The sequence below is a fragment of the Buteo buteo genome, chromosome 2, assembly GCF_964188355.1.
Source record: "Buteo buteo chromosome 2, bButBut1.hap1.1, whole genome shotgun sequence".
NCBI lineage: Eukaryota > Metazoa > Chordata > Aves > Accipitriformes > Accipitridae > Buteo > Buteo buteo.
The window spans coordinates 20,931,334-20,957,566 of record NC_134172.1 but is presented as its reverse complement, the minus strand read 5'-3'; the positions used below and the strand labels follow the sequence as shown (position 1 = coordinate 20,957,566).

General features: G+C 38.2%; 1 protein-coding gene across 1 annotated transcript in view; it reads right to left on the bottom strand.

Moving 5' to 3' along the window:
* The window catches only part of DNAJC1 (DnaJ heat shock protein family (Hsp40) member C1), a 114,991-nt gene that overhangs the window by 19,988 nt on the left and 68,770 nt on the right, over positions 1–26,233 (bottom strand). The window contains exon 8 of the mRNA XM_075047756.1: positions 24,765–24,931. Within this exon, the coding sequence (XP_074903857.1) occupies positions 24,765–24,931 (167 nt within the window). The remainder of the gene's footprint in view (positions 1–24,764; positions 24,932–26,233) is intronic.

The following is a 26,233-nucleotide window of genomic DNA, read 5'->3' as shown; positions in this document are numbered from 1 at the left end:
AGAGTCCTAATCTACTCAGCTGGTCTCTCATGTAAAAGCCATTTTATGCATAATACTGCCCATGATGCCTTTTTCTAAACCACCTGCAATTCCATTATAATGAACGTCTTTGAAATGAGGTACCAAACTGCACACAGCAGGATTAATCATAAGTTTATCCAGTGGAATAAGGATTCTTCTGTTTTGCGCTCTATTCCTTTCTTAACAATTTCTAACATTCACATTGGTTTTTGGAATGATCCTAAGCTGATGTTTTCAGTGAAGCCAGCACTGATAATTCCTAAGAACTCACTCCTCAAGTATCACTAGCAGCTCAGAGTTCATCATCTTGTGCATGAAGTTAGGACAGTCATCCACCATATCAACATTTGCATCACTTTGTATTTACATACTGGAGAATTTTTCTGTCATATTACTGCTCAAGCAAACTTATAAGATCACTCTGCAGTTCTTCAGTGTCTCTTCTCATCTTCACTATTCCAAATAATGCTACCATTGATAAACTCTCTCACCTCAAGGCTCATCTGAAAGAGCTATTTATTTCTACCCTCCATTTCCCCTCTTTTAACTAATTATTTACCTGGGAAAATATCCTTCCTCTTATCCCATGACTGCTTTCTTTCCTTACAAGCCTTGTTAAACCCTTCCGGAAAATCAAGCAGACTTTATCAATCAGATTACCTTCTCCCTGCATATTTGTTAATCCTTCTATGAAGTCCAGAAGGTTTAAGGCAGGACTTCCCTTTACAGAAGCAATATTCAGGACTCCATGCCGGTCATATTTACCTGGTTCATTAATTATATCCTTTATTTCAGTTTTTGGTAGTTTTCCCTAAAGAGATGTCAGATATACAGGCCTGTAAAGGTCCCTGAATTCCACTGACAACTTAATAAATAAACAGAATGACACATTTGCCATTTCAGTCCTCAGGCACCCATGAAAATAAACAGTTAATCGAATTATTTAATCCTTAAATTTCCTTTGAACTCTTGGTTGCATATCCTCTGGTCCCAGTAACTTAATCTTCAACTATATATTACATGGGTCTAAAAGAACATTAGAGATTAATTTTAGAATTTTTTGAAGCAACTACATGTAAATATGAAGATACAACTAATTATCTTCACTTATAACATAAGCTTGTCAAGATAATAACCTATCCATAATCATTTTTGTCTATAGTATTCCTCACACAGGAATGCCTTCAGCATTAAAAGCATTAAAATGTTAAACAATTTACATAATGTAAGTAGACAACAGCTCTTGGAGAAGGGTGAGAACCTAAGAACGGAAGCATGAAGTTTCATCTGCCTCAGGATGAGGTCTTCTACCACATACAGCAGCAAATGTTTCAGGACAGAGAGATTCTTTCCCTCACAGCTGCCCCCAACCCGAATTAAGGATTTGTATTGGTTTTATGTGGCAAGGTTTTGGTAGCGGGGGGGGTTACAGGGGTGGCTTCTGTAAGAAGCTGCTGGAAGCTTCCCCTGTGTTCGAGAGAGAGCGAGCCCATACCAGTCGGCTCTGAGACGGACCCACCGCCGGCCAAGGCCGAGCCAATCAGTGATAGTGGTAACGCCTCTGTGATAACATTTTTAAGAAGGAAAAAAGTTGGGAGAGGGAGAAACAGCCGCGGGAGAGAGGAGTGAGAACATGTAAGAGAAACAAGCCTGCGGACACCAAGGTCAGTGAAGAAGGAGGGGGAGGAGATGCTCCAGGCGCCGGAGCGGAGATTCCCCTGCAGCCCGTGGTGAAGACCCTGGTGAGGCAGGCTGTCCCCCTGCAGTCCAGGGAGGTCCACGGTGGAGCAGATCTCCACCTGCAGCCCTTGGAGGACCCCACGCCGGAGCAGGTGGGTTCCCGAAGGAGGCTGTGACCCCGTGGGAACCCCGCGCTGGAGCAGGTTCCTGGCAGGACCTGCGGATCTGCGGAGAGAGGAGCCCGTGGAGCAGGTTTTCTGGCAGGACTTGTGACCCCGTGGGGGACCCGCGCTGGAGCAGTCTGCTCCTGAAGGACTACACACCGTGGAAAGGACCCATGCTGGAGCAGTTCGTGAAGAGCTGCAGCCCGTGGGAATGGCCCACGTTGGAGAAGTTCGTGGAGGACTGACCCCGTGGGTGGGACCCCACGCTGGAGCGGGGGAAGAGTGTGATCAGCCCTCACCCTGAGGAGGTGAAGCGGCAGAAAATAACGTGTGATGACCGTAAACCCCATCCCTGTCCCCCTTGTGCCGCTGGGGGGGTTTGGTGGAGAAATCCGGGAGTGAAGTTGTGCCCGGGAAGAAGGGAGGGGTGGTGGGAAGGTGTTCTGAGATTTCGTTTTATTTCTCATTACCTTACTCTGGCTGATTTGTAATAAATTGAGTTAATTTTCCCTAAGCTGAGTCTGTTTTGCCCGTGACGGTAATTAGTGAATGATCTCTCCTGTCCTTATCTCGACCCGCAAGTTTTTGTTATATTTTTCTCTCCCCTGTCCAGCTGAGGATGGGGGAGTGATAGAACGGCTCTGGTGGGCACCTGGCGTTTAGCCAGGGTCAACCCATCACAGGATTTCCTAAGTGTGAAGTTGAATCCATCCATTTCTGTTATAAAGCCAATGATGAAGTTGTCCACCCTCCTCATCCCATTTTTGCTCTTAATCAACATTATAAGCTGGCTTTCTACACACATTCAATTTCTCACTTCTCACCATACCCTGCTACCTTTCCATTTCTCTGTCCAATATATTTCTGCCCTGCTCTACAGCTTTATACATAATATAGGAGGGAGAAAGCAAAAAAAAACCAAAAAAAAAACCCCAAAACCCCAAACCAACAACAAACACCAACACTACCAGTAAGCAGTGTGGTTCCTTTAATTTCTAAACACACAGTTGAAGACAATTTTTATGCAGTAGGAGAGTCCATAGGAAAAGACAGGAGACCTCAGGAGAGATTTTTCTGGAACTTGGCTGTTTCAGAATGGGGATTTCACAGACATTTCAATTAGTACTGCCCAGAATAATTCTGCATGACCCCTTGCAATTAACCACACTATAGACCATTTCCAGTACTGAACAGATACTTGCAGATAGACATGAAACTCCTCTAGTGACATTTTGCAATAACAAAACCGTATCTGTGTTCTGTTCTTTAACTAAACATTAAAGATCCTCCCTTTCATCTTATCATTACTTTGTCTCTCTAAGAAGTCTTGCTGACAGAACATGTCAAAAGCTTTATAAAATCCAAGTACATTGTAAAGCTCTAATAATAAGGCATAACTTTTCTTTAAATTTGCACTGACTTTTTACTACTATTTCAAAATTTGCACATCTAATACTATCATTAATTTCATAATTTCAAGATATTACCCAGTATGGAATTCATGCTAACCAGTCCATACTTCCTAGAATCCTCAATGAAGCTCAAAAATTGGTATCCTATTTCCATCTCTCATTTCAAGGCTCATTTAAGTAATTGCTAAAATATTAACAGCAATATTAAATGGATTTAATATTAGAGTTCTTTTTAAGTCAACTAATGGTGAAGACCATTGTTCCAAGCAATTTTTTATTTATCAACTTCAGATGAATGCTTCAATCTAAAACACTCCCTCCCTCTCCATTTGTCTTCAATACATGATATCAAAAACTCCCTGAACTCCTTTGTAGTAAACATGGGTGAAAAGGACTTTTAACCCTAGCATCTTCTTGAAACTGCTTTATATTTTGATCATCTACTACTTTAACAAAATCCTTGGCAGTGTTCCCTCATCTATTTTCTTTAGAAAAAAGTAATAATTAGTAATAATTTTTTGTTCTTGGGCTTATCTTATTTTGGATTTGCATTTGACTTGCAAATCTTATGCTCTTTTGCATAAGCCTTTCCCTTTCTGAAGCTTTTTTCCCCCAATTAAGCAGCTATCTTCACTTTTTAGCCTGAGACATGAATAGCTTAATTCCAGTAAAATGGGTATATTTTAGATTCTTCCACTGGCTACCATATTGACTATTCACAATTTTTGACAAAATTTTTTTAAAACTTCAAGCAGTCTGTCAACCCATCCTAACTGCATATTAATAGATGATTTTCAAACATTAAAAACAAAAAAATAAAAATTTAAGTTTACTTTGAGAGTTTAAGCATATTAGAAACCAAAATGCAAGTACGTTCTGTAACTGTGTAACATCAACGTAACAGCTTCGCCAGGTTCTAGGGAAAGCAAAAACAGTTGCCATCTATTCAGAAACATCAACTAAAATCTGTATTTACAAGTACATTTCACAGCTAATGCGGTCAAAAAGGAATTATTATTCAGCTTTCTCATTCCTAAGCTGTGCTTCTATATGTGCCTATATCTAATATCTATATGTATCACTTACTTAACCTCAGCAGGAAGCCCGAGTGAATAATAGATTCTCCCACCACCACCTTCAGCAGTATTACATGGTGCTGCCAGGCTATTCCTAGACTTACAATAAGCGATACCTTAACACTGAAAAATTGTGTTCTAGCAGACAGACAAAAAGCAGGGGAGGATGTTCAGAAGTAAATATAAATCAAGTTAAGAACCAGCTACATGAAGCAGTAAGAATTTTTTTAAGTTATGACAATATTCAGAAAGTTGCAGACACTCGAATAACAGTAGTAATCGGTCATCTGACAGAAAAGGTGGCAAACAGTGACTTAAAAATGAAGCACTGCATGAGACACATGCTCACAAGATGATTGCTATTATACTAAATTCATTCGAACATCTCTGGCTTTCACTTCTAGCTATTGGCCTTTCTGTGTCTTCCTCCCAGACTGAGCAACCCTTTAATAACAAGTATTTTCTCCCATGAAGGCACCTGCTAAGTTAAAAGGTCACTCTCCAAGTATCAGTAGATATCATTTCCAACCTTGAGTAATTTCTACAGATTTTCTCTGTGTCTATTTTCCACCTTTTTTTCATGTAAATCCCCAAATTACACATAGCCATTCAGAGCTGATCTTTTCCCCCCCTTTCCTACTCATTATTTATTCCTACTTCAAGAATTCAGAGCCATGAAAATGCTCCAGTTCTTCATAAAGAATCTGTAGAAGAAAGCAATGCTGAGGAGTAATTTTCAGGTTTTGCAGAACAAGAACACCTCAAAAAAATCTCGAAATTACTTTAATAAAAATATTTTCTTGTCAATAGAGCTGAAATTGCTCTAAACTAATGACTTGTTAATGACTAGTCATTGATATGAACAATCATCTGGTTAAAGCTACATCACCTGGAAAAACAGGGGAGGTAAAAAGAATGAAAACACTTCAGTATTTTATTTAAAAACTCTTTAGAAATAGGACAGGAAAAGTGAGAATTTTTAGTCAGGTGTCTGTGGGCAAGATTTTGGTAGCAGGGGTGGCCTCTCTGGAAGGAGGTGAGGGGCTGCCCTGTGTTGGACACAGCCAGCTCCAGCTGGCTCCAGCAGACCCACTGCAGGACACAGCTGAGCCCATCAGCCAAGCTGGTGGCACTTCTAGGGAAACATATTTAAGAAAGGGCAAAAGGCTGCACAGCAGCGTGAGGAATGAGGGAAAGTGTGAGAAAGAGCCCTGCAGACACCAAGGTCAGAGAAGGAGGGGGAGAAGGTGCTCCAGGCACTGGAGCAGAGATTCCCTGGTAGCCTGCAGAAGAGACCATGCTGGAGCAGATATCCCCAGTGCAGTCTGTGGAGGTCCCAAACTACTGCAGGGAAAAGCATGAGAAGGAAGGAACGGCAGTGAGGAACTGTTACAGTCTGACCAAACACCCCATCCCCCATCCCCTCCGCACCACTGGGACCAGGGAGGAGGGAGAGGAACTGGGAAAGAAGGTGTAAAGTTAAGCCTTCAACTTCAAGGGGAGCAGGATGAAGGTGTTTTAGAGGTTTTGTCTTTGTTTCTCACCATCCAGCTCTATTTTAACTAGCGATAAATGAATTTTCCCCAAGTCGAGTCTGTTTTGTCTGTGACAGTAATTGATTACTTGATCTCCATGCCTTTACCTTGACCTATGAGCTTTTTCACCTTATTTTCTCCTCCAGTCCTGTTGAGGAGAGAGAGTGAGTGAGCAGCTGGGTGGGCACCTGGCAGCCAGCCACAGTAAACCCACCAAAGAATTATGAAATAACAAATTACAACATCCTTGTTTGTTTTTATGAGGGGTTTGGGGGAAGAATTCTTCGGTGATCTCTCTTCAAAACTACAGGAGTAGAAGATTGCCAGCACCTACGATTGCTGTTGTTGGTTACAACAGCACAAATAGCAGATTTAAAGTAAAACTCTGCTAGTAATACAGTAGTCTGCAAATCTACCTCCACAAGAAATAAATAAAAAATTTGTTCTCTATTGGGTAAACAAAACAAATCGGTTGGATTTCCTACACTAACCAATGATAATTTTAGGTAAAAGTTATTGACTTCTAATCAAAAGTTACTCCCTCAGTGATTTAGGCACTTGTGAAAAATTTATTCACATTTTTCTTTTTTTTGACTAGCTTATAAAAAAAGAAAATCTTCCATGGATGTCTACATTCTAAAGATGTTATTGTCACCTCTTTTAAATGGCAGCATGTATTGATTGCCTTCACTGCAATACTGAAGCCCTTTCATGATCACAAATTTTGAAGAGATCACAGATAAAAATGACAATTCCATAAAACACAGATAAAATGAGCATATATGAAAAGGACACAAAACTGAGAACTAAGTTATTAGAGTGCAAATGTCCTCATTTAAAGTTACAGAACAATTACTCCTTACACAGTCCTCAAACAGTATCAGAAGCCTAAGCTAACTAATGAACTTCCTACCCCCGGCTTTCTGTAATGAGAGGTATTTTGAAGAATCATTTCTGTTTCAGTTTTCCTTGATCAGGAAAGACATAACTTCTATTTGATGAATAAGATGTTTCTCTCAGAATACTTTCTTTTAGTCAATGAAAACTGACATTACCCTTGCACTCTTTGAGAATGGAGTTAAAGGCAATGAGTAAATGCATACCACTTAACAGTACAGAATCACAGAACGGTTGAGGTTGGAAGGGACCTCTGGAGGTCATCTGGTCCAACACTTTGCTCAAGCAGGGCCACCTACAGCCAGCTGCTGAGGACCATGACCAGACGGCTTTTGAATATGTATCTCCAAGGAGGGATACTCCACAACGTCGCTGGGCAACCTGAGCCAGTGCTCAGTCACTTTCACAGTAAAAAAGTGTTTCCTGATGTTCAGAGGGACACTCTCATTTGTGCCTATTCTTACATGCTGAATAACGTTCTTGTATCCTGAATCACAAAGTCCTGTTAAAACAGTTAAATTTGGGTGAAGGTATAAGTAATTTATAGGTTAGGAAATCATTAACAAAGATAAAAGATTTTTCAAAATTACACCACTTAAAATTCTACGTGGCTTGAGGGGAAAAAAAAAAGGTATCTATCAAAGTCAGTGTAGAAATGCATCCAAAATCCCATAACTCCTCCATGCAGTCACAACATATACACAGAGGAACAGCCTCCTATAATCTGCTGTTGCACTTCTAGCAAATTTGAGTTTTGTTTTCAGAGGTATGAGGGATGACATTTCAGGAGCTACAGTTTTCCTAGTACATCTCTCAGTACATACTCATCACGTGATTTGTTGCCATCCTTCTCCTGCTAGCCCACTCACATCAAACTTTGAAAATCCCAGGAGAAAAAAGTATATTTTCTCTTACATTATACTCTTCCTCTTTTCTTAGGCAGATCCACCAGTCATGTTGACACTGCTGTATGGAAGATACTGAGTTATGAGAAAGACTGTTCTGCGATGACTTCTCCAGCAATGGTCTAATTAAATGATACTAAGAACCCTTCTTGGTAGCAAAGCTGCTGTGTCCTCAACAAAATGAGGTTCAAGGCACAGGTCACTGCAATACCTGAACTTCTTTAACAGGAGGAAACACAACTAGTTATCTTAAGGTTCATTCCTAGCCCTAAAATACAAGTTTTCACAGAACAGGATTGGACATCAGAAAAAAACCCTGGTATTTTAACATTCTGTTTCTTGGCAAAGATTCGCATATCTAAGAACTTTATGAATCTGCCAATACAAATGGGATGGCATTAAATAAAGCGCATGATCCTTTCCATTTATACATAAGCTGGAACCTCATCAACTGGAAGTGACATAAAAAAAGCCAGGTTTACTGGCAGAAGGATGACTATAAACTTCCAGTGTTATTCAGAGATCAAAAAAGCAGAAGATACTACCAAATGGATAAAATAATATCCTTCCAGAGACACAGAGGATCTAGCTTTAGAAATACAAAACCAAACAAACATGCTTTTTAGGCCAGGTTTTGTTCTGTATAATCCAGAATGGTTTTCTGATCCTGTTCACACCCCTACACCCAGTTACATGAACTTAACAGACTAACACATCACAGAAGTGGAACATGAGCACTTAGGTGTTAATTTACCATAAGTTTAGGCTGGAAGTTAGAGAATGTTTCTGAGTGATTTTCATGATGCTAAAAAGAGCTGGAGGGACTTGGGTTCAGAGGGGAAGAGAAAAAAATCCATTCTAATATGGAGTTTGTTCCATAGCAAATTCCATCTAGTATTGACATAAAAATACGTTATTTGCAATGCATCAATTCAAATACCATTTTCTTTTGAAAAAAAGGAGCTAAAGCCAAAAAGTAGTAAAAAGCATCTGTCTCTAGCAATACACACCTGAAAAAGGCCACTGCTCTGCAATTAATGTTTTCACACTTCAGGTTCTACCAGGCTGTGATTCTAGACATAATATGAAGCTTTCTTTAACCTATAGCCATTAACAGGACCAAATATGTTTCAAGTACCTACCTACACTACCATAAAGCAATCTGAATATTCCTCCTATGAAGTAGATAATTTTCAAAAACATGAGAAATAATTCAAATTATGACATATTTTTATGGCTTTTGAAATTAAACCGTCCCATCATATTTACACAAAACCCAGCTAATTTTGTCTTTTTCTGTTTGTTATTACAGCAAACCATGGGGGGAAAAAAGGTTATTTCTTGCTGCATTCTCAAAATAAAATCTACTTTTCCATCATGCAAGCCAGAGGAAAAATGTCACAATTAAATGGTTCACAAATATAACACTAAAATTACTATTTAAGTTAATGTAATTGAACAGAAATTAAAATGTAGTTTTTAATTGCATATTACAACTTAAATGGTAGCACTTAGCAGAAAGTGTTAACTCATTTATTTTTTAATTGTTAGCTGCTTCACGGCAATTGTTTTAATGCAGAAAAAAGTGAGAAGCTCTTCAGTAAATTTGATTGTAGGACACTCAGGCATGCAGATCAAATAAACTATAGGTTGAATAGGTAATTAGGTTTGGCCTGTGATACATTAACGTGGAGACAAATTCCCAAAGAAAGAGAATAGATGTTTTTCATTTAATTCTCTCTCAAAACACCACTCTATTTGGATTTTTAAATGCAGTTTGAAAAGTATTTCCATTTGATAGAGAACATGAAATTGCAAATCTTCTAGAGTACATAGGTCAATGGATTCTTCAGGAAAAGAATTTTATAACTTCCATAAACTTCAGTAAATAAGCGCATAGGGTAGTAAGTTCTCAACAGACCGCAGGTGGCAACTTTTTTCATAATTACTTGATACATTAAAAATCTTTGGGCATGCTGCTAAATTCACCAGAGAAGATGAGCCCAAAGGCATGCAGATACATTAAAGCATATGATTAGTCTTTATTAGTAAGGAGTGTTTTTCCTTGCAAGGTTATTATTTGTCTCATGAAATACTAAGCAGACTAAGCAAGTGTCAAATATTTAACAGCATTGGGCTGTTATAGATTGGACTGTATACTCTTTAATCCACTTCAGTATGACATGGCATGTTACAGGTATTTTGAAAACATTAACATATGGTATTAAAAAACATTCAATACACTAAACCATCCTCAGTCTCACAGACTGTGTCATCATGAACAAGATATTACTACACAGCTAATCCTGATGACTGACTGCTCTGCACTGCTGTCCTCTTCTGTCCTTTGTCCAGCTTTTCTGTCTTGCTTCCTGGCATTATAAGATAGAGATCTTATCTCAATAACTTTTGGATTTTTTTTTTTTTTTAACCTTGGTCTGTTGCTGGCAACCTCTTTCTTCTACCTTCATTCACCTTGAATAGCTTATCCAAAATCAGTTGGGGTTTTTTGTCCCTTGCCTTCCTTCATAATATAGTTTCAACTGTTTCCATCAGAACTATTTCAACACCACAGTTAATGTCTAAATAACAGTCTTCCTTCCACATGAAATGCAACTAAATTCTTTCACTGGCAGTGCTATCTTGTTCTGCCAGTAATCAGTAATTCCCTAAAACAGCCTGGATATTCTAATCTTAATTTTTAACTCAAATGCAGGAGGTACTCTGTATGCCCCAATGCACAAACATACTGCACAATTACAGAGCAATTATCTCCACCAGAGGTATTCAAATATTTTTTTCTATACTAAGTATGGCTCATCAAGTTAGGTCTACCAGTATGTTAAAACCCAAAGGAAAAATCCAGCACCCTTCTCCAAATGGACAAGATGCCCAAAGATGATAAAGTTCTGCTAATCAGAATACCAAAACTGGGAAATTTGGTTTCAATATACAAGTTCTTTTTGGTAGACAACAAAAATAGAGAACGGTATCTAGCCTACAACCTAACAGATGTTTTGACATGGCTCAAGGCAGGTATGAATTTTGGCTATGAAGGGGGCAAAAAGAAAAGGAAAGAAAAAAAATAATCTACTGTCCCACCAGAATATGCCTGCAACAGAAACAATATGCATTTAGGACCCTAAATGGGCTACCTGGAAAATATCTGTACATGGCCCATGCCAAACTAAATTTTCAGTTCTGTTTTCCAACAGTCCAAGTTGTCATGTAATAACACGTTAGGGGTGGAGGAAATCTGGTAAGTTTTCATGAATTCATAAACACAGATCTGTGACGGCAACCTCAAGCAATTGCACTTCCAAAAGAAACCCAAATTTTAAAATTGTTAATTATCATGAAATAGTATACGTGTAATTAAAAATAAGGGCAATACTACTTAAACTGCTTAACATATAAACATTGAATCTGCCTGTCAAATTCCCAAATATAACCACAAAGTCTGGGCTAATTAAAAATCAAAGTTAGCCTTTGCTTTTCTTGTATGTACAGCTTTTGCTTCCCATAATTTGTGGCCACTTGAAAATGTACCATTAATGTCAGTTTCATTCTTCCTGCACTCACTTTCCCATTACTGGGCAAATCTTCCAAACAAGGACAATAAAGAAAAAGCCCAAGACAGCAACATATTGCTGATACTGGTAGACATCCAGTCAAGACCAGCATAGTTACCACCCCCCCCCCCCCCCGAAGTTACTAACTTACTACCCAGATTCTCTGTTGACACTATTTTCTTTATGGAGCTGTTGCAATCCAGATTTCCAGTGTGAATTACCTAGTAACTAGTAACAATTGAAGTATTTTGGTTTTTTGCATTCATATGTGTGTGTTTTAATGAAATAACAAATCCAGGCACACAGTTTATCTCATGATTAAAAAAAGAACGAGTAGGAGAACTTTGGATGGTCAGAATGGTAATGTTCCCTAAAGAGGTCTATGTTAAAAATCTGATGCTATACAACAGATCAAAACTGCTACTTTTTTAAGTAAATGCATGCTGTAAAGGCATGCTTACTTTGTGAAAGTCCAAGGGCTGCAGCAAAACACAGGATTTCCTTTCACAGAACAGTACTCAATTGCGAATAACAGGAGAACCTCCACTCCTTCACAATTTACATCTCAAGGATAGTCACCATGTTTAAGAAATTCTGCCTTTTGGAAATTACAGGACATGCCATCACCGATATGACAAATAAACCTCAACTGCAATGCACCATTCCTCATATTGTGCCATCATTAAGAGTGCTCTCCTCTTCTGCAGGTTTGGTTAATACAATATCCAGTAGCATTTTATAAAGAATGGTTCAGTCTAAATAATTTGCATCCCAATTTAAAGTGTACTTATGTGATGGGTTGACTCTGGCTGGATGCCAGGTGCCCACCAAAGCCACTCTACTACTCCCCTCCTCAGCTGGACAGGGGAGAGAAAACATAACAAAAGACTCCATGGGTCAAGACAAGGAGAGGGAGATTACTCACTGGCTACCATCACAGGCAGAACAGACTCAACTTGGGGAGAATTAATTTATTACCAATCAAATCAGAGTAGGGTAATGAGAAATAAAACCAAATCTTAAAACAGCTTCTCCCCACCCCTCCCTTCTTCCTGGGCACAGCTTCACTCCTGAATTCTCTACCTACCCACCCCCAGCGGCGCAGGGGGACAGGGAATGGGGGTTACGGTCAGTTCATCACAAGTTCTCTGCCGCTCCTTCTTCCTCAGGGGCAGGACTCCTCACATTCTTCTCCTGCTCCAGCATGGGGTCCCTCCCACAGGAGACAGTTCTCAAACTTCCCCAACATGGGTCCTTCCCATGGGCTGCAGTTCTTCATGAACTGCTCCAGCATGGGTCCACTCCGCAGGGTGCATTCCCTCAGGCACAGACTGCTCCAGCGTGGGTCCCCTGCAAGGTCTCAAGTCCTGCCAGAAAACCTGCTCCAGCGTGGGCTCCTCTCTCCACCCGGCCACAGGTCCTGCCTGGAGCCTGCTCCAGCACAGGCTTCCCACAGGGTCACAGCCTCCTTTGGGAACCCATCTGCTCCGGCATGGGGTCCTCCCCAGGCCGCAGGTGGATATCTGCTCCACTGTGGACCTCCATGGGCACAGGGGGACAGCCTGCCTCACCACGGTCTTCACCACGGGCTGCAGGGGAATCTCTGCTCTGGTGCCTGGAGCACCTCCTCCCCCTCCTTCTTCACTGACCTTGGTGTCTGCAGGGTTGGTTCTCGCACATATTCTCACTCCTCTCTCTGGCTGCAGTTGCACAGTTTTCTTTTTCCCCTTCTTAAATATGTTATCCCAGAGGTGCTACCACTGTCACTGATGGGCTCAGCCTTGGCCAGCAGCAGGTCCGTCTTGGAGCGGGCTGGCATGGGGTCTATTGGACACAAGGGAAGCTTCTTGCAGCTTCTCACAGAAGCCACCCCTATAGCCCCCCAGCTACCAAAACCTTGCCACACAAACCCAATACAAGTTACCTTCAAGTATGGACACAACTCTTCATTTAAATGGAACGCAGTTGCATATTTAAGTGTGCTGAACTGAGGATTCAAAGACTAAAGGTGATTTTTTCAAGACTGCATCCTGCCTGTCAAAAACTATACAGAAAATGGCTAATAACTAGATTGAGATTCTCTGAAAATTCTTAAGTGGCAAAATGCTTATATCAGTAGTATTAAATCATTCCTTGGCAAGGCAGGATTACATATTTATCTTTATTGGGAAAAGAGAAGCCAAACATCTCTCACATTGTTCAGTTTATTTTTAGTTGCTGAAGTTTACCCTAGATTACAATTTCTGGGCAATTTCTATAAATAAATTTGACCAAACTCCACTATAGTCATGGTCTCAGGAAGGAAAGGAAAGCAGCAGCACTGCACATTGTGAAAGAAGACAAGGTGCTGAATCTAACCAGATTTTAATTGGTTTGTCTGGAAAATAAGATATAGAAACATCAATATTTATTTACATGTACAAATTAAAACTAGATTTATTTGAAGCTAACTTCATTCTCCAATTTAAAAATAGCTAAACTCATACCAAGAAAAGTAACTAACTGTTTTGCAGCAGTCCAGACTTCAAATTTACATTGAAAAGATGAAAAGAGCAGCAGTGAACTGCACTACAGAAGCTGGTGGCATAAACTGCAAATACTTTCTGTGAAAATCCCATTTCAGGGTCATTTATCATCCTTGCCTCTCATTTATTGGAAAAATTCCAAGGATACACTGTGTCAACACTGGACTGCTCCCTTTCCCTTCTGTTGGGTGGGCAGGAGAAAGTGGGACAAGGTCACAGTGACTAACCAGCTTTCACACCTTCCTCCAGCTTCTACCCCTTCTATGTGCAACTACAGTCTCTTCCTTCTGCTTCTCTACTCTTCATTTTGTAGTTGAGACAGGAGTAACTTTGTTTTGGGAGGTGACAGGGAGGGAGCACTGCCAAGGAAAAATCACGATTTCCACCACTCCCTAACCCCAACTGGGCTAAATCAGAGCAGTCACATTGGATGTTTTCCTACATCTCTCCCAGGCTGAGGAAGACAAAAACAGTGCAATGAAGACAAATATTTACAAAGGCACTGCACAGCTTCTTGCAAATTTCTGTAAAATGGGTATCAGCTTCAGGATGGAAGAGACACTGCCAATGACAAGAGTCAGATTTTCAACGGTTGTCTGGGAAAGATTGAGTTCCTGTTTCTCCTCACAGGTACAAGGTTTCTCTTATATCAACTACCATGTCTTTCTGTGATAGACAACTATCATGTCAATCTCAGAAATGAAACAGGACTCAAGACCTGAGGTAAATTAAGAAGTCCAAGACGAGTTATGAAAGTTAATGTAATAGAAGCCATATAGCCTAGTTTGGACCCAGGCAGGTATCTAAACAGAAGTTATAGTGATGCCCAGTGCAGACAAAGAACTGCATTTTAAAAACCCTATGTGTTTGTCCACACAGATTAACACTTTGCACAATTAACTTGAATTCTTGGGTAGTTTTCAACTGACAGACTCAAAAAACTGAGGACTACATACAGAAAACACACATATAAAAGCAGTCAGACTGACTTACAGCAGCAAGTCACATCAATCACTTCTGGAATACAGATTCAGTTGAAAAACTACTGAAAGCTAGAATTTGACACCACAGCATCTATAGCAAGGTGTTGAAATCAGTGTATTATTCTTCTTGTCTGTACAAGACAAGAACCTATGCTACTATATTTAATTAGACAGAAAGTTTAAAAACTGAATCAAGATCAGGAAATATCAGGCAAATTTCAACTGTATGGCCTTAATTCAATACATATGCATGGCTGATTTTTTTTTTTTACTTTTTTTTTTTAACTAGTGTATAAGTGTTTATATAACATATTGTTACTATCTTTAGGAAATGTCCTTAGGAAAACATATATTTTGGCTGTTTCCTTTGCAATCTAGACTGAATTTTGGTTGTGCAGTGAAACATACTGTTTCCAAAAAAACTTTTTCCCTGGCTGTCATATCAAATCATTTCTCTGGATCATTTGGATGCTTTTTAATATTCTCCTTAAAGGCTCATAGCATGATTTTCCTGCTTGCATAGATTACAACACCTCTCCACCCAAACTAGTTCTAGCCAGCCTGAGCATGGCACATTTGAGAGCAGAACATTATTGAATTACATGTTCTATAAATACACCATTACTTTCTGTAAATACAAGAATAAAGAAAGAAAGTTTCCTATGCTTTGTTAAGCTATCCAACCTAATAGGTTGAAGAGAGAAAGGCAGAAAAGGAAACACAAATTGCACATTCTTACATAGCAGTTGTTCAGTTAGTGTTTATTCACAGTCTTTTTATATTCCTGACCTATTTTAGGCAAAACTCCATAACTCTTGGTTCAATGCTTACTACTTCTGGCATTTGTCCCAGTCATAACAACTATCTTCTCTGAATCCATTGCTAGGAGAATTTATTTTCTTCACTTTTTATTTACAAATACAATTTGTTCTTTGATGTATATCTGCCATAACACTGAAAACACCAACTTGAGATGCTAGTCAAAGAATATATCATCATCATCCTATAACTTTATTATTCCTTAAGAAAAGCTGAGGATTAAAACCATTGCATGTTTAATACTGCAGATGAAATCAGATTTCTGACCCTAATGATTTGATATTCACAGCTCAAAAGCAGAGAGGACTTACTCTAGATTTAAAGATGTGGGTCATCCTCTCCAAGGAAAACTCAATAATTAAAAATAGTATTTTTTTAAAAGTCACATTTCTTCTCTCCTTAAAGCTATTCAGGTCCAAAGTTAAGACCATAGAGGCTTAAATATTTAAGACAGAAGACTGAAAAGAAGGTAATTGTCTGCATTTAAGGAAAGATGATTCAAAGAGTACATATATGTATTGTTTCTAAAAAAAATTAAAAAAATACACCAATTGGCTAGAAATATGCTAAATACACTAATTTTCTAGAAATAGGCTGCTCTAGTTCAACAGTCACATAAAGAAACAAAAAGATTAGCCATAAAACCAACAAAAACATTGGCTGTTAAGTATTATACTTGAAAAATTCGAAGTTTTTCTACTTTTCTTTTGTTCATTAGGCTGACTGACTTGGTGACTAGCAAAGAGGAAGAGAGGAAGGAATAGAATCACTAATATATATGTATGGGACAAAAAAATTACACAAACATTTTAGAATAACCAAGGTGCCTGGACTGTTTTGGTAAATCAAGTCCTGTTCCCTACTTCACAAACACAGTATGTAACAAAAGGGTGCCTTCTTCACACTGTCCCAACTGTTACCATCAATATTTTATCAATATCATTCTGTCACACAGAACAAACATGTATATATTGCTCTGTACCTGTTCACTGACCTCAGGCAGGAGCCCTAGTATGTTATATAGGTAGACTTAAAAACCTATTTTAAAAAGTATGTATATAGGAAAAAAGTAGCTTTTTCTTAAATACTAATAACTAATGTAAATATGATAACTATAGAAGTTACCTATTGGACATAAACTGTAGAGTCATTTTAAAATGCAAAACGCAATATTCTAGTCAGGCTGAGTCGATAACATTTGTAGTGACACAAAGCATAATAAACCACAGGAAAGCCTGGAGTCTTCTGACTTAACACTTTCAGTACCACCCTAATACAGAGGTTTGGGTGTTGTGGGTTTTTCTGGGGTTTTTTTGTTTGTTTTTTTTTTTTTAAATGAAGTGTCTTTTCAGTGACACTACATTGCTGAAGAGTTTGGTAATAGAATACTGAGATTTTCACCTCAGGGTTACTAAATTCAATATGGCCCAGATCAATAGTGACTCCAAGTCATCATTATTTGATGAGAGTTTGGAGCTCAGGTTAAAATGTATTATGAGCTTAGACTAGCTCCTAGTGAATAGCTTCATAACTGACACTAACAGGTATGGTTGCTGGCAGTCTCAATATAGAGCCTTAAATTCAATGGGCACACAGAATGATTTACTTTCTCGACCTATAGCAATCCCTCTGGGTCAGGGTCGAGGCACACTAGTAGGACACCATGAAGAACCTCAGACTGCTAGTTGCTTACTTGTACCTATCCCAGGAATAAAAGAGATTTAGGATACAGACACACTTTTCAGATATCATATTTGTTTCACTGCTTAGAAAGAGAAAATTAAAGTTATTTCAAAACTAGATGACCTCAGGTAGCACACTGTTTCAGTTTTAGAATAACCCTTCCCCTTAAAGACCAATTTATTAAAACATCTGGTTTACACAGCACCTTAATCCTGCTAAGATACAAACTGCTTGCTTAAGGAATTAACATTTTTTAAAAGCCTGGAAACTGTATTCAGGTAATCCGTCATATGACGTCTGATTAGAACAAGCACCATGTTATTTGCTACTAAAGAAAAACCATACTCAGATTTCAAAGCAGCACAGATGTGGAAAGATTCAAGGCAGAAGAGAGCAGGTGGCAGGCTAGCTGGCAATTACAAAATGTGCAAGATTATAAGATGAATAAGATTTAATTGTCAAAACTATACTTTTTAAACTAACAAAATAATAATTTAGCATTTGTATAGCATTTTGTCTTTTAATGTTTTAAAGCAGAGACACCTCTTTGGTACATTTAAAGTTGGTATTTTATATTGTTGTTCCACAGCCAACTTCTAAATAAAACCTTCATGATTAAAAAGCTCACTTGGTTATCAATATCCTATCTATGAAACACAGTGCTTTGATGGCCCAGGCTGAGAAAAATAAAAACACAAACTGCATTTTAACCAGAAAAGAGTTCAGTACAAGATGACCACAGCCTACAGTTCAACAATTGGAAAAAATAGTAGCTACAGTTTCCAGCATCTACCAATAAACTGCATAAAAACAATGCTTACGTATACTTTCGTTTCACAGTATTTTTATTAATCCTAATGTAAGAGTAAAAAGTAGTGTAGCAAATGCAGGAGATCCACATTATCTAAGCCTCCCAAGCTCTGTGCACAGAAATAGTTTTTACTACTCCTGCTTTAGTAAAATCAAGCCAGGTGCTCCCGCAATATCAAAATCACCCAAATGCCAAGAAGTGCTGCAGGATAACATGAAAAACGAAAATAATGAGAAACATTATTTTCTATCCATACATCTGGTCCAGCTGGAAGGGATCAGGCACTGTCTTTCTCCACCTTTATCTCCCCTTTACAGAGCAAGCAAATATCAAAAGGTCAAAAGTATTCACCTCTCATTGAGGTAGAACGTGGAACTCTATCTTCAGAGATGAATGAGTCAAATAATGATATGGAATGAAGAGGAGATTCCAGTGGGAGAAGATGAGGAATCTGTAAACCAAAAGGAATTATAATCCTGCTCCCACTGAAGACAACGATAAATCTCCCATTGATTTCTCAAGGGTCAAGATTTTCATGCAACAACAACATTATTCACATAAACAATGAACTCTCATGAAAACAACGTGTGTTACAAATCATGTAAAATCAAACCAGAACAAATAATATGAGAGAAATCCCACTGGGAGAGAAATTACTTGGCAATGATTCATCAATAGAATGGTTCCAGAAATGGTAAATATATATTCTTGCATGAATATTTCTAGAAAGGACAGAACAAGATCAGATGTAACAAAACATGTCCTCTAATAAGTTGCTCTTTTTTCTTCCCAGTCCTCATAATAGGTTGCTTAACGGTAAAGGGTTAAATGGATACAAAGTAATGCAATAGTGGCTTAACAACATATGCAGGCCACAAAATAATGCAACCTAGATGGAAGCCCATGGTAACATTTCCTCTAAATTTCCCTTAATTCCTAGCAAGCACACATGGAACACTTTTTCCAGTCAATTTTTGGTGACAGATAAAAGAAAAGAAAAAAAAAATCAGAAGCTCAAGCAAAATAAATTAAGCTACTTCTCTTAACAACCTGAAAGATGATCTAATCTGGAAGTACAAATATTCAAACAAAACATTCATACAAACAAAAATAATTTTAGAAATAAACTTTTTCAGTACTCGCTTTGAAGAGCTTTGTTATCAGCATGAGAATGAGCTTTTAGTAATTCCTCTCAGCTTCGTAATCATGCAGTTTGCATGTATAGTGTAAACACTGCTATATGAATATGCAATTTAGTGCTAGGTAAGTATATGATTTTCTATATAGAAAAAAAACCCTCAAGAGTCTCATTACTTCATTTCCATGCTCTCAAATACAATTGACTCTGCTCACACTATTTTCAAGAGATGGAGTTTAAGAACAGGATAGATGGTCAAAGGAAGGTTTCATAAATGGTCTAGGTAACATGCTCTAGAGTTAGGCATTTCCCCCTACAGGTGTTCCCAAATCTCAATTTAAACATCCTGGCTGCAAACTAAATTCAATATTTCTTTCTCTCCAAATTTATGAAAGGTAGTAAGTAATGATAAATGATTATCATTTTACCTAAAACAGCCTAGAATGGACTGGAAAAAAACATGCACCCAGTTATTCCCCAACTGCTTCCCTCTTCTGGTCTAAAGCACCATCTATTTAACCTTTCCTCATAAATATGATTTTCTAAATTTCTTTTTATTGCTGGTCTAGTCTTCCTGTTAATTTTTCTTTCTTTCTGAAAAGTGCAATGATCAAAACTATACAAAAAGTCCTAAAGGTGTATGGATCACTGCTGCAGAGAAATGCAGAAAGATTATCTCTCAGTTCTGTAATACTGAATATTATCTGAATATCTCCAAATAGCTCACTTTCTTTTAATATCCAGTTTTAAGTAAAGAGTAACAACATAGCAAGACAAGCCCCTTAGGGACATAAACTTAGTGTGTTCTCAAACTAAGACAGAAGAATAACTACACTATAAGCACATTTTCAGCCAGCTATGTAACCTCATGAAAAATCAGAAAACACTCCTTTTTCTACATTCCTTGGTAGATCATTTTACCTTGCCTAAGAAGGAAATGCTTTTCTTCTCTATAGCCTGTTCCTTATCTACTTCAATACTTAAACCCTATGGAAACAGTAATCAACAGTACATTAACATGTTCTGTATCATATTCAGACACCAGACAGGAAAAACCCAAATGTTTCTAAGCAACTATCAATTAAAATTAGTAGACCAATCCAAAACACACACTGGTACTCCAAATTGCATTTTATATTATTTTCCATGTATCTTTACATTGTTGCTATTCCATTTTGAACTGACAGATCACTTAATAGGGTGACAGCTGCATATATTTTTTTCCTTCTTAAAAAGAACAATGTCTGCTCTTCGGTAAGGATGATACTTTAAATGAATTCTGGGGTGAGGACTAGCCTACAAAGTCTTCTGTATTTGAGATTAAAACTTTACCTCCCCATTAGAGATGGTAGGTCTCATTTCCAAGCAATTTTCATTAACCTTTACTTTGAAGATCATCTTCAATAAACACTGAAGCAAATTATTAATTTTATTTGAAGGTCAACCGTAACCTGGGCTGCATCAACGAAGCAGGGCCAGGAGGTCAAGGGAGGTGATTCTCTATTCTGCTCTGGTGAGACCCCACCTGAGCACTGTGTCAGCTCTGGAACCCTCAGCACAGGGAAGACATGGACCTGTTGGGGTGCATCCAGAGGAGGGCCACAAAAGTGATCAGAGGAATGGAACATTCTCTCCTGTGAGGAAAGGCTGAGAGAGTTGGGGCTGTTCAGCCTGGAGAAAAGAAGGCTCTAGGGAGACCTTAAAGCAGGCTTCCAATACCTAAAGGGGGTTTATTAGAAAGATGGGACAAACTTTTTAGCAGAGCCTGCTGTGACAGGACAAGTGGTAATGGTTTTAAACTAAAAGAGGGTAGATTTAGACTAGATATAATTTTCACAATGAGGGTGGTGAAACACTGGCACAGGTTGCCCAGAGAGGTGGTAGATGCCCCATTCCTGGAAACGTTCAAGGTCAGGTTGGACGGGGCTCTGAGCAACCTGATCTAGTTGAAGATGTCCCTGCTCATGGCAGGGGTGTTGGACTAGATGACCTTTAAAGGTTCCTTCCAACCCAAACTACTCTATGATTCTATTCCAAAGCTATTCCCAGATCATGATTAATCTTAATTCCAGCCTCTCTGCCCAATTCTTCTTGACCAATTTCTTTACATCAACATTTATCTTTTTCTTCTATTATTTTACAATATCCAACAGCTTAACTTCTTCCAAGTTGCACTTTATTCTTACACCTCCTGACTTACCAGACATATTGAAAAGATCAGCAAAACCTTACATCTTTCTAGGCTAGCAAACAAAAGTTTTTTGGGTTTTTTTTTGGTTTTTTTGTGGTTTTTTTTGAAACCTAGGACACTAGCCTCTGAAATCACCAAATTTAAACCCATCAAACACTTGACAGAAACACAAATATCCTTTTTTCTTTACAAAATACAGAATTCCAGTTATCATCAATAATTAGTAATATTTATTTTATGAATAAAATTGTCATTTTATTTTTCCGCTGTGCCAAAGCCACACACTTGCTCTACAAGTAAAATGTAGAGTATGTAACCTTAATGAAACAATGGCGAGTCAGATACTTCTGAAAGCCATTGTCTTCTCCATGTTGGCAAATCAACTTTACATAGCTATTTAGTCTATGATAACGTTACTTCCTAGATTAATATCTGTAAGAAAAAATATCCAGATTCCTGTTGCAGATGGAACAATAAAAATCTGAATTTTTCTTTTATACAGCTTTGATGCATCTAAATTCATAACCTTAGACTTCCAAATTCACTCTTTCAAAGAGCGCAAATGTACTCTTCCCAACTGGAAGAAACATTAGTAAACAGACTAATAAGGACTGTAGCCCATGAGCCATTACACCAGCGTTCAAAAAAACCAAACCAAAACCTCCTACCAAAATGAAAGGGACCAGAGTATTCAAATATCATCATGTAGTAGAAAAAAAAAAAACAATCACAGGGACTGACTTCAACCTAACAATATAATCTATATTTTTATCGAACTGGGCACTCTAGCACTTCCAAAACACTAGTCCATGGATTAGTGGGACCTCCTAAAGTACAAATGTCAGCAGTGCAAAGTAGTTCATGAACAATATTAAATGAATTGTAAACATCTACACTCAGGATACCAACATTGGGGACAGCAACTCCACTTCCTTATTTCTGGATGGACAACATAGTAACATACTACTTTATCAAGCTACTTTGATCTTTCCACACAGATAACTGCTCTCAAGCCTGGTTGTCTGTACATGGTCCTCATCCCTGAGCTATCATGAAAGAAAAGAAAAAAAAAAGCTAACAAGCTTTCTCATGAGTGAAGCATGACAATCCCAAGAAAAAGCCTGATGGCAAAATGATTTATGAAAGAGTAACTTTTGCCTAAGACAAGCGGAACTGATAGGTGAATGTTACACACCGCTTTATTGCATGTCCATGCAAGAAGCAGAAGAGGGAGGTAGAAGAGGAATGCTGTCCCAGTTCACATCTATGATGTGAAAATACATCTTTCTAAAATAGAAAATGTATTGAATGACAGTTAAGAACAATTCACTTGTGGTACAAACATTTTCCCAGTGATCTTATACAAATCTATGACACAGACTTTCTCATATTGACGTACAAATAGCTCCTACAAGCTACTACAGCCAGTAACATATATTCTCCATTTCTTTGTACAGTTTATGAATCTGTTTCTCTCCACTACTGTATTAAATGTCAATGTTGCACTGTGGTAACATATTAGCTGTCAAGGAAAGGAAGTACACCTCATCACAGTTTGTTCAGGTCAAACACTTTATCCAGACAGTATACCTGCAAATTGCCTGGTTGTCCCTAAAATGTTAACCCCGTTTGTAACAGAATATAATTCAAAAAATAAACTCATGAATCAAAGGGATGAGATGCAATACTGACCCTCCAGGTGTAAGTGTAGAAAAACAAGTTACTTATCTTTTAATAACAGTTCTTTGATATGTTTTAGTTTCTGTGACTCCTGTTTCTGAAACGATGCACCTACAACTTGTTCTCTTAGCAGTGTCTCTGCAGACACAACTTCTATATACTCTATGCAGGAGGTGCAAAATTATAGATGGAATAGGCCCAGTTTTATTCAATTCCTTCATTTTCATGGAAATCCAAAGACAGACTTAATTTCCATCAGAGGCGAAAGCGAATTTAGGGATCCAGATAGTCAAGCACGCAACCAACCCAATCTACTGTAAACAAACATACATCTTTTCTCCTTTAATCATTTGCCCACACAGCCTGGTAGACAAAGCTGCTTCACAGAGATGCAACTAACAGGAATGCATCCACAGGTACTTCTTGAGTTAAGGTAAACAAAGCAATGACTGTACTCTTAACCCCCAGGCAACTCATCTATAGAATTAAGGACCTGAGTTCTTACTTTCTCCAAGCATGTGAAAATATGCTCCAGTGTTTACGGATTCAGAGTGTCCATCCCTTACACAGAAGTCAAAAGCTAAGCACATTTGCAGAATGAATTTGTTACCGAAAAATAAAAGTAAATATAATGCAGATGTACTAAATAATACAGAAAGATAAAAGTAACGGCAAGAGACAACTGACAACTGGGAAGTTGTGAAGCTTAGGAATCACATAGTGGTAGATGATTAACAGGTTATGCAAAATTCAAAATGTTTTCATAAAAATTTTAGGTCTGGCTAAGAATGGAAGGGAGTATTGTTCACAGGCTCGAAAACAACTAAGGAGTAAGCAAATCTGCAGCACAGAGGAATCAAACAAATGACAGCAAGAATTTCTTCCACTATTTTGACACTGAAGTCAATGTGTTGCCCTAACTCCACTCCAAACACAACATTCTTCTCATCTCAGTCTTCCAAGCAAGGCAGATTTTCAAGTCAGGAGACAGATATATAACGTTTATTGTGTCACCTGCGTATCTCAGTTCTAAGATGAAAACTATACATTGTCAAGCCAGTATGTTTTAATAAAACTTACCAGAAGATAACTAACTGCCACTAAGAACTCTTATCTCTAAGTAGAAAGAGCCTTAACAATAGGCCTAAGTTGAATTCTTAGGACTTTTCCGTAAGTCAGATGAAATGCACAAGGTGCATAAGCAGTTCCATAATCAAAAGATACTACACCTCGATGTTAAGAAACAAAGGTTTCTTCTTTCTTTTGCCTTTGCTTTTTTTTTTTTTTAAATAAAGAAGAATCTATTCTTGCAAGCAAAATGTTATTAACTGCAATTAAGAGAAAGAACCAAGCCTCGTAAAACTCGACAGCATTATGTTCTACTAGTTTTTAGTGAACAAGGATAGTATTTATATTAGAAACCATAGAGAGCTTTCATATATTTTAATCAACCACATCCTATTAGAACAACATTTCCAGTATCATTACACAAATTACATTGAACATTGATATAACCTTTTCCATTATGTCCCTGCCTGACAATTAATACTTCTCTACACTTCAATGCTATATGAATATTGTGGTGGTATACATGCAATATTCCATTTTCTTAAGAGGCAGGCAAATGAATCAACATTTAAAATATATAACAACAGAAAGATTTTGAACTTACCTTCTTTTTTTGTGTTCTGTTCCTGCCTCCCAACCAATCATCCATCTGTTCCTCAACCTCTTCAATTGAAGCTCCATGATCATACAATGGTATATATGCACTTGACTCCAGAACAGTGTATACAGGGAATTCTGATTTTGGTTTCTTGACTTTAAGCTTCTTCTCCTCTATACAAAAGCAAAAAAGAAGAAGTAGTAATGCTACTAATACTGCAGAGAAGTATAATGCAGAAGCAGGCTTAGCTCCTCAACTCTTAATGCTAGATTAAAATTTCCACAGAGGAAGGGGCTTTAATTTCTTCGTTAAAAAGAGAATTCAGAGTTTTGCATAATAATTTTATTTTTATGAAAATAAATAGCAATGCACCCACTTAACACCTCTGAACTTTGCCTTAAAGGGCCAAATGAGGAGTCCCTCAAAATCACAGTTAGCTCTGGTCACTGCTACACCACCTGGCAATTAAGATTAGTACAGGCAAAAGCATAAGGAGCTGTTAAAAAATTTCAAAAGTCCAGCTGGCTTCAAAGAAACTGGCAAAGGTAGAAAGGTGAGTTTTAGACAGTTTTGTATTACTTTATGGTCAGCTGTGCTGAGTAAAAGCTTCTGAGTCAATAGATAGTTTGTCTGTCCTCAGATTTCTGTAACTACAAATAGCTCTGTTATAGCATTTATACATTTAGGAAGATTTAAATGTTGGCCCTAATTTCTCAAACTGATCACTGTTTTCTGTGCTCTCTGGCCTTCAAATGGTATTAAATGGGAGCAGCAAACTTAGGGGACAGGAGGGAGGGACAACAACAACAACCACCACCACCTAAACCCCAGCAACTGAAAACATATCCGCTATATAAGATGATCTCAAAAGATTTAAGATTAATTGAAAATTGCTAGAACTTTAGGAAAGACAAGAGGATGAGGATCAGAAAAAGAAACTTCAACACTTGGAAAGCATCCAGAAACCTCAGGTATGCCAAGTGGGACTCTCTTGGTTTTTCCTCATTGTTTTAAAAATATGCAGTACTCTCAATAACTGGATGCTCCTAAGGATGCTACTAAACCGAAAGAGCTGATCAATGGCTGGCTGCAGCCAAAAGAGGAAAGTAATACTCTGCCTCCACTTTTCCACTCTCCACTGTGTGCTTATGTGGGCCTCTCTCTTCTATTTGTGCTTCAACAGTCATCCACTCACTTAGCAAGCTAATTCAATTCACTAATCTAGTAGAAAATTATTCCTTTGCGCTCAAATGAAAAGAAAAAATCCAAGATGTTTAAGGGTGGTGGGCAAGGAAAAAGAGAACCACACTTCTCAGCAGCAGTGGGCCATTAGTTCAGCTTATCTGCCTTTGCAACCATGCCCCGATACTTTTCTGAGCATTGGAGGAGAAATGTCTGTTTTTCATGAAAACCTTCTTAAAAAAAATTCCTGAAGAGGACAGAAGGACTGTTCCCTACACACTCTGATGCAGAAT